General features: G+C 41.1%; 1 protein-coding gene across 2 annotated transcripts in view; it reads left to right on the top strand.

Annotated features, from left to right (window-relative positions):
- Positions 1 to 323: 323 nt before the first annotated feature.
- The window catches only part of nebl (nebulette), a 304,548-nt gene continuing 286,764 nt past the window's right edge, over positions 324 to 18,107 (top strand). The window contains exons 1-2 of one of the 2 annotated variants that reach the window (XM_072253807.1): positions 324 to 587; positions 1,258 to 1,352. In XM_072253807.1, the coding sequence (XP_072109908.1) occupies positions 519 to 587; positions 1,258 to 1,352 (164 nt within the window). In that variant the 5' untranslated portion in view covers positions 324 to 518. The remainder of the gene's footprint in view (positions 588 to 1,257; positions 1,353 to 18,107) is intronic. The other variant, XM_072253808.1, reaches the window with a different exon arrangement.

Below are 18,107 nucleotides of genomic sequence, written 5' to 3'. Positions count from 1 at the left end.
CAAACGTAATGAAGTGTGACATTGACCTTTAGGTCGTAGATACAAACGCACCAGACGAATAGAAAAGTACGGAGATCTGTAAATTTATATATATATGTCCTTTGAAGTGGCAACAGATGTTGGTAAAGCTATAAAGACTTATGCTCAGTAAGCATCTCTAACAAGCGTATAACAAACCAAACATGAGTGTCACAGCATCATTGCATCTATCGTACGTCCCTCAACATAATGATTGACGTGATGCGTGGATGGGATCGAGCGCGATCTCGAGCGCGCCCAGGCTGACGTGCTTCTTCGGCAGGGCTCAGGGTCGCCGTTTTGCGACGTGGCGCGCTCCCGAGTGGAAACTGTGCGGCGAGCGGGTGCGCGCGCCGGTCTCACGCTCGCACCGGGGGCGGAGTTGGAAGGGAGGCAGAAGCAACTGCGGGAGAGTGTGTGGAGTGAGTGAGTGAGTGAGTGAGTGAGTGAGAGAGAGAGAGAGAGAGAGTGGCGCATCTTCGCGGTCCAGCCTCGGCAGGATGAATCCACAGTGTGCACGGTGTGGGAAGATTGTTTATCCCACGGAAAAAGTGAATTGCTTGGATAAGGTAATTTGATTTATTTTTTTTTCTCCATAAGCGGAAGGTTGGTTTATGTCGGCGGCGCATCACTTCTCTCGGAGTTAAATTGGGAACAAAATGGGAATAAAGTATGTGTTGTGGGCAATGTGAGGTGATGGTGATTTGGCGAAAGGTTCGAGATCAGAGCAGCCGGTGTATTAAAATGGGGCTGTTGGAACTGGGGGAAAAGTGTCGATTCCACTGACTGAAATGCTGCCAATAGATCTAATTTACTTGTTCGATATGTGACGCATTGCTGAATGGTGCGAAGCGTTTGACTGGAGACCGATGGCACTAGGAAACCTGTCAGAGAGCGTTGTTGTACCTGAAGCCATCTGGGTTAGATGTTCATTTTAAAATAGGAATCGCAACGTACCTGAATGTTTAATTCTGAATATTGCTCGAGTTGCTGTTTTTCTGCCTGCATTAAACATTCTGCATTTACGAAACCAACGATCCACACTTTGACGCAGAATATATTGTAGAGATGTTTATGGAATAAGGCAAAATAGTTTTATTTCCGGCAAACTATTATTTATTTATGTTTTCAGCGTAGGAACGACATGTACGGAATGAGTAACACATTATTCTGGGATTTTATTTTCGTGTTGACCAAATACTGGGCAAACCAGAAGATAAATGCCTTTTCTTTTTACAGTATTGGCATAAAGCATGTTTCCACTGTGAGATCTGCAGAATGACCCTCAATATGAAAACGTACAAAGGATATGAGAAGAAACCTTACTGTAATGCGTGAGTAAATGTTTTAATTTGTTTTTCATGCGTTGATAATGAGAAGCCTCACTGAAATTTGCTTTAATCCGTACCATAAAACAAGTTTGGAAACCTGAGGTGTGGCAGTTCTGAACGAAGTGCTTATTTCCCATCATTTACATATTTGGAAAATTGCCTTATAGTGATGCAAGTCGTTTCCCCTCATTAATTACTAAAGTTATACAGAGTACTTTTGTCTAATGACCTTGTATGCAGAACTATTTTGTTGGTTCAAACAAATAGAGCCTTCAAAAATAAATAGCATTTTTTTCAAAAAAGACATTAAAATGAAGATGATGGAGACTGCAAATGCTGGAATATGGAATCAAAAACAGAATGCTGGAAGAACTCAGTTGGTCAAGGAGCATTTGTGGAGATACAGGTTTAATCCCTAGTAAGACCCTGCATTAGGATTGAGAGGGAAGATGGATTGTCAGTGTATAGCAATATGAAGAGAGGAGAGGAGGGTGGTCTAGAAATGGGTAGATGATAGGAGCAACTACATGGGGAGGAGAGGATATGCAGGTTGATCAGGTGAGTGGAAGAGGGAAGGGAGAGATGAACTCAGGAAGATGAAAAGTAAGCAGGTGACTTTGTGGTAGGTGACCTCCAGAGGTGTGGGCTACCAGAAATTGGAAAATTCTGTGTTCATAACCTTGTTGTAAGCTCCCCAAAAGGAATGCAAAAGGTTATTCTGAATTGTATTTAGTCTCTGTTTGCAATGGAGAAGGCTGATGAGGAGTGGGAGAATTAAACTGGCATGCAGTTGGAAGCCCAAAATGTTTATTGTGGCCAGGTTGCATAAACTTCGTAAAGGTTTTAACTAGTTTATGCTCAATTTCACCAATCAGGGGAGGCTGAATCCAGTAGACCAGTTTATAAGTTGTGCAGGTGAACCTCCACCTTGCCAAGAAGGGCAATTTAGGACTTTGGGTGAAGGAGGAGATTAAGGGACAGGTGTTACGTCTCATATAATTGCAGGAAAGAAGTTCCAACGGACAGGGAGGGGTAGGTTGGGAGTGGTGAGCAAACTGAGAGTAATGAAGAGAATGGTCCCTGCAGATAGCAGAAAGTGGTGGGGAGAGGAAGGTATTACTGATGAGATCACAGAGCTGGCAGTAATGGCAGGTGGTGATGCAGCGGCTGGTGGGGGTGAAAGGTGAGGACAAAGTGGAAGTCAATTGCTGTTCCTTCTGCAGAGAGATTGGTTGTGCCCAGATGTTCAGGGAATGGAAGAGATGTGTATGTGGAATCTATGAAGTATGGCAGAGGTGGATTGGAAGAGTTAACGTTTCTGGAAAGAGAACGTTTCAGGTGTCCTACAGTCAAAGGCCTCATCTTGAGAATATAAAATTAGTAATGGCTGATGTCATCAAAATCATTTTTTTCTGTGGTTAGCTAAAGGTCCAAATGAATATTACAACATGAGAACTGGACACTAGTAGGATTTAGGTTCTCCTCTGCTGTAGTAAGCATCTTCTTATTAAATGGATGATTCTGACATTTCACATTTTAATCTCCCCATAACAAGAGTTACTGGGTGGCTTTCCTGTATTACATAAAGACTTATAAAATGTTTATAGCAGCGATGACTATGGCTGTTCTGTTAAGTTTTTCTCTGATGACCTATCCTTGCATAGTCAGTGCAAGGCAAAAAGTTCATAGGATTTGTACTTTATTATTTGTGAAATATCAGAATGTGTTTATTCTTGAGACTGCAAAGCAGTAATGCAAGCTTTGATCTTACTGGTAGTTCTTCACCGATGACGCACATGATAAACTGTTTGCACAGAAGTGTGTGCTTCTTATTACACAAACATACTGTTTAGCAATAACTTCCATGTGAATGTTCAATTTGATCTTGAATCTTGAACTTGTTCAGCTGGCTAAGGTAGCATGGTGGTTACGCTAACAGACTATTATCCAGATGCTCTTTAGGGAGGAAAAATGTCATCCTTACTTGGTTTTGGCTTTATGTGATCCCAGATCTATTAACTTAGTGTCTCTTAACAGCCCTCTAATAGTATCTGGCAAGTGGCTTAGTTAAGGGGACAATTAAAAATGGACAATAAATGCCAGCCTTAGCATGACATCCATGTGCTGTGAATGAATAAGTAGCCTCTTCAGGCTTAGGGAAATGCATATTATGTGTAATTTTTTATCAGCTCTTCTGCACTATATCTGTTATTACTACCAGCTCTGTTCCATGCGGACTCGTGGGTGTTGATGATCAAAGAAATTGAGTAATTCTAGTTTTCTGGAAAATATGTGAGAGGTAGGATCCAATAAGGGTTCTGGTTGAGCAACAGTTACTGCTATGAAACAATATTCTATCTGCGTAGCTTACTGGAGCTCTTCAGAATTATTTGCTGCATTGTCTACAATGCTGCAGTCAAAAAGGAGTAGACTTGCAGCAAACTGCTAAGCTGGAAGTCAGTAATTTATTGAGCAGAGAGGCATGTGAAACATCCCTTCAAAGTACTAACAATTTCCACTCCAATTCGTCACATTCTTAACACCCACCATTTCCATACTACACCTGTTACATCAGGATGAATGTGGAAGACAACAACAGAACAAATATTTTGCTTCAAGTCTTGAGTTGACAATAGGTTTTGTTACTGAATCTTGTAATGTATCATTCTTATGCAATGCTCCATTGTTTTCAGATGGCACCAGTCAAATACAATACTGATATTCCTCCCCCCCACCCAGCAAGTTGTCAATGAACAGTGTGAATACTATTGGTGATCTGCCAATTCTGTTAATTTTTTGAAAAGATGACCAATAAATATTGCATATGCAATCTTATTCCTTTTATTTAATACAAATTTTCTTTTTTTCTTTGTCTCTCTTCTCTATTTTGTTGAGTTGGGCAATTCCACTGAATTTTAATTCTTCCTGATAAGTCACTTGCCACTTAGCTTTGCCATATCAGGAGAACCCAAAGAGTATGGCATAGAAAACAGACTGAGTTGGGTCAAAAAGATGGCAAATAGAACATACTATTGGAAAAGTGTGAGGTTTTTCACTTTGGTAGGAAGAATAGGAAGATATTTGTTCAGCTTTCAGAAATCAGTGATGTAGAGAGAAAAGCTCCTTTATGTAAAGCAGAAATTAAACAGGCAAGCCAAGCGTGCAATTAGGAAACCACATCGTAATTTGCTTTAATCGAAAGGGTATTGCAGTACAAGGCTAGGTCAGCTTGCTGCAATTGCAAACAATTAAGAAAGTATTTAATATTTCTCATTCTTTACTCTTGTTCAGATATGAGGAGTCCATTTGGCACATCGAGTCTATGGTGGCTTTTAGTCACATTCCCCTACTTTCCCCACTTATTTCCAAGGAACCTATTCTCATTCTTTATCATATGCTTATCTCTTGCCTAACTCTCTTGTATTCCACCTAAACAAGTGGCAATTCACAATAGCCAATGAAAATATGAGCTCATCAACATAGACTATATATCTACATATCTAAGAGAGTAAATTAGTTCTGTTGACTGACTGGAGGTCGGAAATTGAGAGGTGATCTCATTGTTAATCTCAGTCCCACTGAAAATCTTGCATATTTTAGGGTTGTTTTCTGAGAGATTGATTCCTCTGCCTTGCAGTCTTGAACTAGGGGGTACAAAGTAAGCCATAATATTGATGATTGATAATCACGAGGAGTGTGATATATAGCCTGAAGCCTTAAGGGGAAAACCTTGTCTGACAAATCCATTGGAATTCTTTGAGGAAATAATGCACCGGATAGAGGAAGGAGAGCTGGTGGCTGTTGTTTAACTGGATTTTCCAAAGTCTTTCACGAGGTGCCATACATAAGGCGCCTTAACAAGGTAAAAGCCCATGGTATTATAGGGAAGGTACTGCCTTGGGCAGGAGATTGGCTGAATGGCAGAAGGCAATGTGTGGGAGTAAAGGGAGCCTTTTCTGGTTGGCTGCCAGTGATGGGAAGTGTCCCACGGGGATTGCTGTTAGGTGTGGTTTTTTTTTGAGTATGTTAATGATCTGGATGTGGGAATTGATGGCTTTGTGGCCAAGTTTGTGTATGATATAAAGATAAGTGGAGGAGCAGGTTGTGTTGGGGAGGCAGGGAGTCTGCAGATGGACTTGGAATAGGAGAATGTGCAAAGGAGTGGCCGATGGAATAAAGTGTGGAGAAGTTTCTGGTCATGCATTTTGGTAGAAGGAATAAAGGCTTAGACTATTTTCTGAACAAGAAGCGAGGTCAGAAAATGGAGGTGCAAAGGGAATTGGGAGTCCTGCACTAGGACTCCCTGAAAGTTAACTTGCAGGTTGGATCGGTGCAAAAAAAAGGCAAATGCAATGTTAGCATTCATTTCAAGAGGACTAGATTATAAAAGCAAGGATGTAATGCTGAGGCTTAGTCGGACTACGTTTGGAGTATTGTGAGCAGTTTTGGACTCCACATATAAGAAAAGATGTGCTGGTATTGGAGTGAGTTCAGAGAAGATTTATGAGAGTAATCCTGAGAATGAAAAGCTTAATGTTTGAGGAGTATTTGATGGCTCTGAGTCTGTACTCACTAGAAGAATGAGGAGAGCCTCATTGAAACATACCAAATAGATTGAAATGCCAAGATAGATTGTATGTGCAGAGCATGTTTACTGTAGAGGGAGAGTCTAAGACCAGGAGGTACAGCCTCAGAATAGAAGGACGTCCCTTTAAAACAATGACAAAGAGGAATTTTGTTAACTAGATGGTTGTGAATCTGTGGAATTCATTGCCACAGATGGCTGTGGAGGCCAAATTATTGGTTATATTTAAAGCAGAGGTTGATAGGTTTGGATTTGTAAGGACTTGAAGGGTTACAAGGAGAAGGCAGCAGCTTTGGGGAAAATAAGTCAACCCCGACTGAATGGCAGTGCAGACCTAATGGGCCAAATGGCCTAATTCTGCTCCTGTGTCTTATGAGAGAGAAGACTTGAGGCATCATATATAAACATTGACAAATTGTTAGAAGTTTTGTTTCCTTTGTATACAAATAAGACATGTATGTTCTCCACATTGTCATTACCTGTGAATGATTAAAAAAACAGTACATACGGTATAGTTCTCTGAACAAAACATATGAGTTTTCTGACTAATATGTGTCCAAATAGCAAACATTGGCTTATCAATTTATAGTTTCAGTACCTTGTTGCATTACTATATGTAACAGTTTATTTCTGATTATCCTTACTGAAATGAAATTTTAAAAATTGTGCTTAGTTATAATATTATTCCATTGGCTCTTTTATTTTTGCTGCAGAGATCCCAAATGAGAACGTTAATAACAAAAGGTAATATTCTCAGTGTTAACCAAAGTATTCTTTGGCCAATAATTAACCACTTTTCGCAGCATGATCATTTCTGCAGTCACTCATTCCCTCTATTGAAATAATTTGCGTAATGAAATAGCAATATGATGATAATAATCAGACAACTTCTTCCATTGATACACACACAAAATGCTGGAGGAACTCAGCAGGCCAGGCAGTATCATTGGAAAAAAAAATACAGTCAATGTTTTGGGCTGAAACGTCTGCTGTACTTTTTTCCATAGATGCTGCCTGGCCTGCTGAGTTCCTCCAGCATTTTGTGTCTGTTGTTCAGATTTCCAGCATCTGCAAACTTTCTCTTGTTTCTTCCTTTGATGTTGACTTAAAGGATAAATGTCAGAAAGGTCACAGGAATTGTCTCTCAGTTCTTCCTCAGAAGAGGATCATGGGATTTTTTTGCTATTTAACAGATCACCTTGAAATACATCTCATCTGAAAGACTGCATCACAGCCAGAGATGGGGATAGGAAAGAGGAGATATTAATTCTTAACACATAAATGCTCCCCATCAAGTGATGGATTATTTTGGATCTTTTTTTTCCTAAATGCTTTAATGCAAAGCATACTGCAAACCCTGGTAATTTTGCCAAAATAGTAGTGTCAGGAGACACCTAGATTTCAAGTTGTATTTCAAGAGCTTAAAGCTATTTCAATCAATTCTGTTACCTAATAGCCACAGAGAAAAGTACAGAGCAAGTTCAAAGATAACAAAATAAGCCAACAATGTGAATATTTCTGGTTGTTAGCTGGTGTAACAGAATAGAACTGCTATCTGCAGTTGTTTACACCTGTGTTTGCCTAGGATCTCCAAATGTATCCAGTGAAAGATTACTGTCTGAGAAAAGCTGGATGCCGGATGCTGTTTCATCTGACTGACTGATCCTTCTCTGGACTACTTATGGAGCCTAGTAGTAGACCAGTGATATGTTGAATTCAGGGTCTAGATGTACATCGCAATCTCATCCTCATCCATGTGCCAGGGAAGTCTGCCATACAAATGGCAAGCTCATTTGTTACAGAGCAGGTACTTGCTTAACTTATTTTTCTTTATTTTAATGTATTTTAAACTGAATATTTTCAAACAATTATCCTCAAAATACTGTATTTTTTGAATTTATTAAATGTCAGACTTTTCAAAAGATCTTCCTAAGGCTTCAAATCAAATACGTGACATCTGCTAATTTCTTGGAGTAGGCTCTGTCTCCCAGAGTGTCTGACAAGTGTGGAGGATCAGCCCAGCCATCCCTTCATGGCTGGAAAAAATAAATGAGGCTGTGCAAGAACCATAGTGTAAGGCTGGCTCCTGTTCAATTTGATGGTTCTTAGGAAAGCATGATTTTTGATATAATAATTTCAGAAGAATGGTGACACAAAAAAGATTGAAGATAGTGGAAATCTTGATCAACACACGCAAAATGGCTGAGGAACTCAGCAGGTCAGGCAGCACCCATGGAGAGAAATGGACAGTTGACGTTTCATGTGGAGGCCCTTCATCAGGACTAGAAAGGAAGAAGGCAGAAGCCGGAATAAAAGGGTGGAGGGAGGGGAAGAGCACAATCTGGGTGTATTGAGTAAATCCAGATTTAGAGGTGGAAGGTTAGTAGATGGTGAATGGGAATGGTGTGAGAAGCTGGGAGATAAGTGGACGAGGCTAATGGCTGAACAAGATAAAATGTAATAGGAGAGGACAGTAGGCAATGGAATAAAGAGATAGGGTGGGTAAGAGGAGGGAGGAAGGTGTGGGAGATGGCAGGTTGTGAGGGCAAGGGAGAGGAAACATAAAGGTCAAGGGGCCAAAAGAATTAGGGAAAACAAAATGGGTAGGTGGAAACAGAGGGGAAGAGTTACCAAAAGCTAGAGAAATCAGTGATGATGCTGTCAGGTTGGAGCCTACGCAAGTGGACTATGATGGGTTGTTCCTTTAACCTGCATTTAGCCTTAGTTTGGCAGTAGAGGCTACAATGGACAGACGTGCCAGTGTGGGAATGGGAAGAAGAATTGAAATGGCTGGCCACTGGGAGATCCTGACTGTTGTGGTGAATGGATTGGAGGTGCTGAACAAAATAATCCCCTCCCCTAGTCTGTGTCAGGTTGTGTTGATTTAAAGGGGGCTTCAGTGGGAGCTCTGGATGCAATATGCAACCCCGATGGATTCGTATGAGAGGTGCTGCCTCTCAAAGAAGGACTGTTTAGGGCCCTGAATGGGGGTGAGGGAGGGGCTGTAGGGGCAGACGTAATAGCACATTTGCATGGCAAGTGCCTGGAGGGAGATTGGTGGGGAGAGATGAGTAGACAAGGCAGTTGTGGAGTGAATAAAGCCTACAGAGAGCAGGGAGAAGAAGGGAGGATGTGCCTGATGGTGAGATCCCATTGGAGATGGCAGTAATCATGGAGAACAAGATGATGGATTTGGATCCTTGTGTGGTGTTGGGTGAGGACTAGGGGAGCCCTATGGATGGATAGCCAATTTCTGAAAAAAAAATACACCTCTCATGTCCTGCAGTGGAAAGTTGCATCATGAGAACTGAGAATAGGGAGTAGTATCCTTTCAAGTGACTTGGTGGGAAGAGGTGTAGTTAAGGCAGCTGTGGGAGTTGGTGAATTTGTAGTTACATTGATTGTAGCTCTTTCCACCCTATCACTTGAAAGGATGCTATTTCCTTCTCTGTTCTGCATCTGTCTTCGTGATGGAACTTTCCAGTTCAGGACATCCAGGGTGTCCTTTTTTTTTGAGAAAATTAGGCTTCTGCTCCACTGCTATCATAGCAATCCTCACCAGCATCTCTTCCATTTCTCTGTGTTGGTCCTCACCCACCCCCCTCACCCCCCCACCCCTGCTGACATAACAGAGATAAGGTTTCACAAATGAGAAAGTTTGCAGAAGCTGGAAATCCAAAGCAACACACACAAAATGCTGGAGGAACTCAGCAGGTCAGGCAGCATCTATGGAAAAGAGTAAACAGTAAATGTTATGGGACAAGACATACCTCTTCCTCCCCTCCCTCCTCACCTTTTTAGTCTGATCCCTTCCCCCTTCCTTTCCAGTCCTGATGAAGGATCTTGGCCCAAAACATAGATTGTTCACCCTTCTCCAGAGACAGGGGTTCCATTTGTCCTCGCCGACCAGCCCCTAAGCATTCACATCCAACATGCCATTCTCTGCAACCTCTGCCTTTTCCAATGGGCTCCCTCCACCAGGCACTTCTCCCATCTCCTCTTCCTACAGGGATCACTCTCTGTGACTGCCTTATCCATTCGTTCCTCCCCACCGATCTCCCTCCAGGTCCTTAACCCTGTAACTATGCTGTGCTCAACCTGCCCCAACATTTCCTCCTCCTCATTGTTCAGGCTCCTAAACCATCCTTAAGGAGAGGGAGCAGTACGCATGTGAATCCATCAGTGTCATTTATTGCATCCATTGCTCCCAGTGCGGCCTGTACTTTGGTGAGACCTGACACAGATTGGGGCACGGCTTCATCAAGTTCCTTTGCTTGACCTTCATAATATCCAGAATTTCCCAGAGGCCACTTCTCATTCCCACAATGTCACGTCAGTCCACGCCCTCCTCGACTGCCAAGTTGAGGCTGGACACAGATTAGTGGAACAACTAATTATCCCATCTTGATAGTCTCCAACTTGAAGACATCAACATCATTTGCTGTAACATCTGGTAATCACTGTCCACTGTTTCTACACCCCCTTTTTGTTTTCTATTACTCCGTTCTCTTTCCTCACCCCTGCCATTAAGACATGTCCAACACTGACACCCTCCTCTCTCTCATCCCCACCCTTCCCTTTGTAACATGGTCTACTGTCTTGTCCTATCAAATTCTCTCTTGTTCCGTCCCTTATTGCTATCCAGCTTCTTGCATCATTTCCCTTTTCAAGATAGGGTCACATGTACATCAAAACATACAGTGAAATGCATTGTTTGTGTCAGTCTGTAGATGTGCTGGGGACAGCCCGCAAATGTTACGGTGCTCCCCTTGTCAACATAACATGCCGACAACTTACTAACCCCAATCAGTATAATCTTTGCAATGTAGGAGCGAACTGGGGTGCCTGGAGAAAAGCCACACTGCCACTGGGAGAATGTATAGGCAGTGGCAGAAATTGAACCCTGGTCTTCCAATCACTGGCACCGTAAAACATTATGCTAACCTCAGTGCTACCACATGGCCCTATCTACCTTCCTCCTCTCACCTGGATTCACTTATCACCTGCCAGCTTGTGTTCATCCCCTCCCCCGACTCTTACTCTGGTTTCACCTCTTTCCCTGATGAAGGGTCCTGGCAACTGTTTATTTCCCTCTATAGATGCTGCCTGACCTGCCGAGATCCTCCAGAATTGTCTGTGTGTGTTGCTTCAGGAGAAGGGTGGAGGTTTGGTAGTTGCCAAAAAAAAATGATATTCTCTGGCGCTACCTTAACTGGGGATGCATTGGGACCAGTGCATTTTGGTACAATTAAGTGGCTGTCCCAATTAGCTGAAGTCTCATGGAAATAGTTAAAAAGATATATAAAACAAAAGACAAAACTACTGTTTAACTGAATAAAAATGTATTTAAATGAATACAGAACAAGCTAGAACATTACCAATACTACTACAGTGGTATAAAATTGTACTAATTCCTAATAGTTATCAACAGAATTTATCCATGGCACACTGCACACTGCTGTGTTCTTTTGATTGACAGTAAATGAACAAAATCAGTGCAGACACCCAGTGCAGATAATGGACTGCCTTCATACAAAGCTTTTGATGATTGTATCCTCAATCTTTAGTTTCATTGTTACATTCCAGATTGTTGATACCTTCAAATTCTTCATGAAGTAATGAAATAATTTCATTTTCACTCCCGACCATTTCTCACATCGCCAAGCCTGAATGCTTGAAACCATAGTGAATAAAACAGTTCTGAATTAATGTAGTACTTATTTCTTGCTGACTGTCAGAGATAGAAATCACTTTTTTGAACACACACATGCAACTGACACTATTTTAAAACTGTTTGCTCGAAGCATTGCCTTATTCATCATCCTCATAGAGGGATCAGAAATGGAGAGAGTGAGCAATTTCAAGTTTCTGGGTGTCAATATCTCTGAGGATCTAACCTGGTCTCAACATATTGATGCAGCTATAAAAAAGGCAAGACAGTGGCTATATTTTATTACGAGCTCGAGGAGATCTTGAGGAGATTTGGCTTATCACCCAAACTTCTACAGATATACTGTGGAGAGCATTCTGACTGGTTGCATCATCGTCTGGTTTTTTTTTGGGGGGGGAGGGACCACTGCACAGAAACAAAGTAAAGAGCAGAAAGTTGTAAAATTAGCTCCATCATGGGTACTATCCTTTGTAGTATCCAAGACACCTTCAAGGAGTGGTGCCTCTGAAAAGCAGTGTCTGTCATCAAGGATTCCCACTACCCAAGGCATCATGCCCTTTCCTCATTGTTACCATCAGGAAGTAGGGACAGAAACCTGAAGACACACACTCAGTCATTCAGGAGCAGCTTCTTTCCTTCAACCATCCTCTTCCTAAATGAACATAGAACCCATGAGCACAACCTCGTTAACATTGTTTTATTTCTATTTTTGCACTACTTACTTTAATGTAACTATTTAATATACAGATTTATACTTGCTGTATTTCTATATTTATCACATATTTCCTTGTAGTGCTGCTGTGAAGTTAACAAATTTCATGACATAAGCCAGTGATATTAAATCTGATTCTGTGTCTAGTGGCCATGCAAGTGCACACAACTAACACTTGTAAGAAACTGTTTGGTAACAGTCTCCTGTCCCAATTAAGTGGGATAGTGTCCCAAATAAATGAAGGCAATCCTGGCTATTTGCTTGATTAATTTTTGTTCCTTAAGAGTTATCCCATATAAATGGCTGCCCCAAATTGACCAGAATCCACTGTATTGTGATGGCTAATATGATGTAATTGAATTTCAAATATCAGTGCACATTTTTATAGTAATTGCAATCCAAGAATTGGATCAGAAAATATTCTTAATTTTTATGCCCATTTAGCTCAAATTTCCTACAAATTTCATTGTACTGCAGATAAATTTTAAAAAAAGGCAATGTGTGATAGAAACAGAGTCAAATGAAAGTGGAAAACTTGTGCCATTCAGAACATAGAACAGTACAGCACTTTGGCCCTTGGTTATGCAGAACTAATTAAACAAGTAATTAAATGCCTAACTAAATTAATCCCTTCTACCTACACCATGTCCATGTCCCTCATTCCTCTGCAGATTCATGTGCCTAACTAGGAGCCTCTTAAACACTTCTATTGTATTTACCTCCACTCCCATCCTTGGCAATGCATTCCAGGCATCTGCATCACTCAGCAGTTTCAAAAAGTACAAAAATAAAATTGACTCATTCATCTTTGAACAGTAGTGGTATCCAAACCAGTTTTCAAGGCGAGTAGTCTCAGGTTCATATCCAGTTGGCTCTTTGCATGTTTTCCATCCACGCTGGGTTAAGCATCGAACTAGCAACTCAGCCTTGTTTTAAAAAAAGACAAAAAATGCTAAAGAATTGGCAAGTTTGCCACCTGATGCGCCATGGTAAGGAACAACGATCCTCCTAGTATTAGACATTTGGAAACAGATTTTGGCTGCTTATCTATGCTTCCTATAGTCTTATAAACTTCTATCAGGTCTCCCCTTGGCCTCTGCTGCTCTAGATAAAACACCCATGTTTTCCAATCTCACTTTATAGCCCACGTTCTCTAATCCAGGCAGCATCCTGCTAATCTTCTTCTCTACCCTCTCCAAAACCTCCACACCCTCCCTCGATAGGGGAGGATGGAATTGATTACAATCCTCTAATTGCATGCTAACCAGAGTTTTCTAATACTGCAACATAACTTCTTGACTCTTGAACTCAAAGTCTCAACTAATAAAGGCAATATATTATTCCATTTAAGAAATGAAAAGCTGAAATAAAGCAATTTTAACTGCATGCTTAATATAGCAATAATGTAATAATTCCTGGATACTTAAAAAGTTAAAATGAGGAAACATTTCAGTCTTTGTTTTGTACTGAAACGAGAACATAGGACTAAGAAATTGGAAACGCAGAGGCATAGATCCCCGTTGCACAGAAACAGACCCTTTGGTGCCCCATGTCCATGATATTCATCACATTTTCTCTGTACTAACAACTATGTTCCAGCACACAGAGCAAATTTCAGTTAATTTTAGTATTTTAAGTCATAAAATTGGAATAAAGCCCTGGATAAGCATATTTCTCTTACTGAAAATCTGTAATTAGAAGAGTGTTCCTAAACAAATGCAAATCAGGAACTTGTTATGTATATTTAGGGCCACAACCATGAGTAAATCTGCAGCTGCTGGAAGTTCAAGAAAAGCACACAAAATGCTGGTGGAACACAGCAGGCCAGACAGCATCCATAGAAAGAAACGCAGTCGACGTTTCGGGCCGAGACCCTTCATCAGGACTAACTGAAAGAAGAGCTAGTAAGAGATTTGAGAGGGGGAGGGGGAGATCCGAAATGATAGGAGAAGACAGGAGGGGGAGGGATGGAGCTAAGAGCTGGAAAGTTGATTGACAAAAGGGATACAAGGCTGGAGAAGGGTGAGGATCATGGGACGGGAGGCCTAGGGAGAATGAAAAGGGGAGGGGAGCACCAGAGGAAGATGGAGAGCAGGCAAGGAGTTACTGAGAGAGGGACAGAGAGAGAAAAACAGGAAAAAAATAATAAATAAATAAGGGACGGGGTAAGAAAGGGAGGAGGGGCATTAACGGAAGTTAGAGAAGTCAATGTTCATGCTATCAGGTTGGAGGCTACCCAGATGGAATATGAGGTGTTGTTTCTCCAACCTGAGTGTGGCTTCATCTTGACAGTAGAGGAGGCCATTATTATTTTTTCTTTTTTTTCTCTCTCTGTCCCTCTCTCAATAACTCCTTGCCTGCTTTCCATCTTCCTCTGGTGTTCCCCTCCCCCTTTCTTTCTCCCTAGGCCTCCCATCCCATGATCCTCTCCCTTCTCCAGCCTTGTATCCCTTTTGCCAATCATGGATGCTGTCTGGCCTGCTGTGTTCCACCAGTATTTTGTATGCATATTTGGGATGGTGGTATTGGGTGGCAATGCATTCCACCATGGATATTGACAGACAATTACTTAATGTCAAAGAGATTCAAGTCAAGGTGATAGTTGAGTTTATTATCATACTGTATGCACAAGTACATGTGTGCACCAATGCAATTAAAAACTTGCAGCCAGCATCACAAGCACAGAACAGCAATCGTATGAAAAACATCAATGAAGCATAAAGTAGGCACAATTTGTACAAGAAAACAGTTGGAATAAAAAGTCAATTTTAATGCAAGATGGTCAAAGGGGTCACAGAGTTGCTAAATTGTAGTGATTTTGGTGTTGCTGGTTGAGTTAAGAATAGAATGGTTGTTCTTCAACTTGGTTTGAGACATTACTGTTTGCCTAATGATAGCTGCAAATGTCATGGCTCGAATGGTGGGGATTTTTGGTGATAGATGCTGCTGCCTTGAGATGGTGCCTGCTGTAGATACTATCAATGGTATGGTGGGATGTAACTGTTATGTATTGGGCATAGTCTGCTGTTCTGTGTTGCTTCTCTGTTCCTGCACATTCCAGTTGCCACCAGATCATAATGCAACCAATTAGGATTCTTTGAACAGTATATCTGTATAAGTTCGTTAGATGTTCAATGACAAAGCAGAACGTCCTTTAAAAGGTAAGTTACTCGTGCCCTTATTGCATTTATGTGCTGTGCCTCGGACAAGTAATCAAATGTGCTAATATATACAGGAATTTAAAGCTACTGACATATTCCACTGCCTATTTTGCCCCAATGTAGAGTGACACATGTTTGTTCTCCTCCCCTTCCTCAAGACAAGACTCAGCTCTTTAGTTTTACTGACATTGAGCAAGAGGTTGCTTTTGCATCACTACTCAACCAGGTGACCCATTTGCTCTGCTAAGCTGATTCATTACTACTTGTGATTCATTTGACACAGCGGTGTGGTTGGAGAATTTGAAGATGGCATTGGAGCCGAATTTATGTGTATAACCTACTTACACCCAGAAGTCACAACTTCTTTTGTTTGTCTATTTAATATGTGCTAATTTTGCATGTTAATGATGGAAACATGCATGAAGTTCCAAGCAGCTATTTTCACAATTTATTTTTGGACATACAAAGACTTCCAAGTGCATTCCTGAATAAAAACTAAATATCAATTATATTATGATTTATTTAACACACTTTAATTTAATTTTAAGGAATGGTCATCCATTTGGTTTAACATGGTACCTTGAGTGTTGGTTCATAAAGTGCGTGGCACACATATAGGGTCAAATCACAACAGGTGTATATCATGTATTTTGACAAAATTTCAATGATTTATTTAACTTAGAATTTCATTCCACGAGCAGCAATAAGGAAATGCAGCTGTACAAGTTTTAAGTTTTCACAAAACTGTGAAATTTCAATCCAAAGTAGCATCAATTAAGACATCAGCCATTTCCAGTCTTGGGCTTCCGCTGCATGCTGGTCAACTTCAATGGCATAAAACTAGGAAAAAATCTCAAGCTAAACACAAGGATATGCCACTAGCAGAAAAAGGCAGAAATTATACTAGAGTTCTTGGTTAGCAAGTTTGAAAGTTGAAATACCAATGAAATAAGAGCATCTTTTGCTTCCATTTTATAATACTTTACCAGATTTTTGGTTGCATCAATGCAACAACTATGTTCTGAGAGTATTCCTCCAAATCACATTAAAGGTATTTTTACCTTGAATTCAGTTGTTAACCACTGTTGTGAAACCAGTAAGTATAGTTGAGGCTTAAATTAGATATTTTATGCATAGTTGAATTTGGGATTGTAGTTAAGACTATAAGATACAGTATTGGAGCAGAAGTAGGCCACTTGGCCCATTGAGTCTGCTCCGCCACTCATTCGTGGGCTGATCCAATTCTTCCAGTCATCCCCACTCCCCTGCCTTCTCCCCATACGCTTTGATGCCCTGGCTAATCAGGAGCCTATCTATCTCTGCCTTAAATGCACCCAGTGACTTGGCCTCCACAGTTGCTCATGGCAACAAATTCCACAGGTTTACCTCACTCTGACTAAATTAATTCTTCTGCATCTCTGTTCTAAATGGACGTTCTTCAATCCTGAAGTTGTGCCCTCTTGTCCTAGACTCCCCTACCATGGGAAATAACTTTGCCATATCTAATCTGTTCATGCCTTTTAACATTCTGAATGTTCCAATGAGATCCCCCTCTCTCATTCTCCTGAACTCCAGGGAATACAGCCCAAAGAGCTGCCAGACGTTTCTCATACAGTAACCCTTTCATTCCTGAATCATTCTCATGAATCTTCTCTGAACCCTCTCCAATGTCAGTATATCCTTTCTAAAATAAGGAGCCCAAAACTGCACAGAATACTCCAAGTGTGGTCTCCCGAGTATCTAATAGAGCCTCAATATCACATCCTTGCTGTTGTATTCTATACCTCTAGAAATGAATGCCAACAATGCATTCACCTTCTTCACCACTGACTCAACCTGGAGGTTAACCTTTAGGGTATCCTGCAGAAGGACTCCCAAGTCCCTTTGTATCCCTGCATTTTGAATTCTCTCCCCATTTAAATAATAGTCTTCCTGTTTATTTCTTCCACCAACGTGCATGACCTTACACGTTCCAACATTGTATTTCATTTGCCACTTCTTTGCCCATTCCCCTAAACTATCTGAGTCTCTCTGCAGGCTCTCTGTTTCCTCAACACTACCCGCTCCGCCACCTATCTTTGTATCATCGGCAAATTTAGCCACAAATCCATTAATCCCAAGGTCCAAATCATTTACGTACATCATAAAAAGCAGTGGTTCCTACACTGACCCCTGTGGAACTTCACTGGTAACCGGCAGCCAGCCAGAATAGAATCCCTTTTTTCCCCACTCTCTGTTTCCTGCCGACCAGCCAGTGCTCCATCCATGCTAGTAACTTCCCTTTAATTTCATGGGCTCTTATCTTGCTTAGCAGCCTCATGTGTGACACCTTATCAAAGGAATTCTGAAAATCCAAGTATACCACATCTACTACTATTCCTTTGTCTACCTTGCTTGTAATTTCCTCAAAAAAATTGCAGTAAGTTAGTCAGGCAGAATTTTTCTTTCAGGAAACCATGCTGGCTTTGGCCTATCTTATCATATGCCTCCAGGCACTCCGTAACCTCATCCCTACCAATCAATTCCAACAACTTCCCTATCACTGATGTCAGGCTAACAGGTCTATAGTTTCCTTTCTGCTGCCTCCCACCCTTCTTAAATAGCAGAGTAACATTTGCATAGTTGTCTC

The sequence above is a fragment of the Mobula birostris genome, chromosome 3 (assembly GCF_030028105.1).
Source record: "Mobula birostris isolate sMobBir1 chromosome 3, sMobBir1.hap1, whole genome shotgun sequence".
Classification (NCBI taxonomy): domain Eukaryota; kingdom Metazoa; phylum Chordata; class Chondrichthyes; order Myliobatiformes; family Myliobatidae; genus Mobula; species Mobula birostris.
The sequence above is the reverse complement of the archived record's forward strand: the minus strand, read 5'-3'. Positions and strand labels throughout refer to the sequence as shown.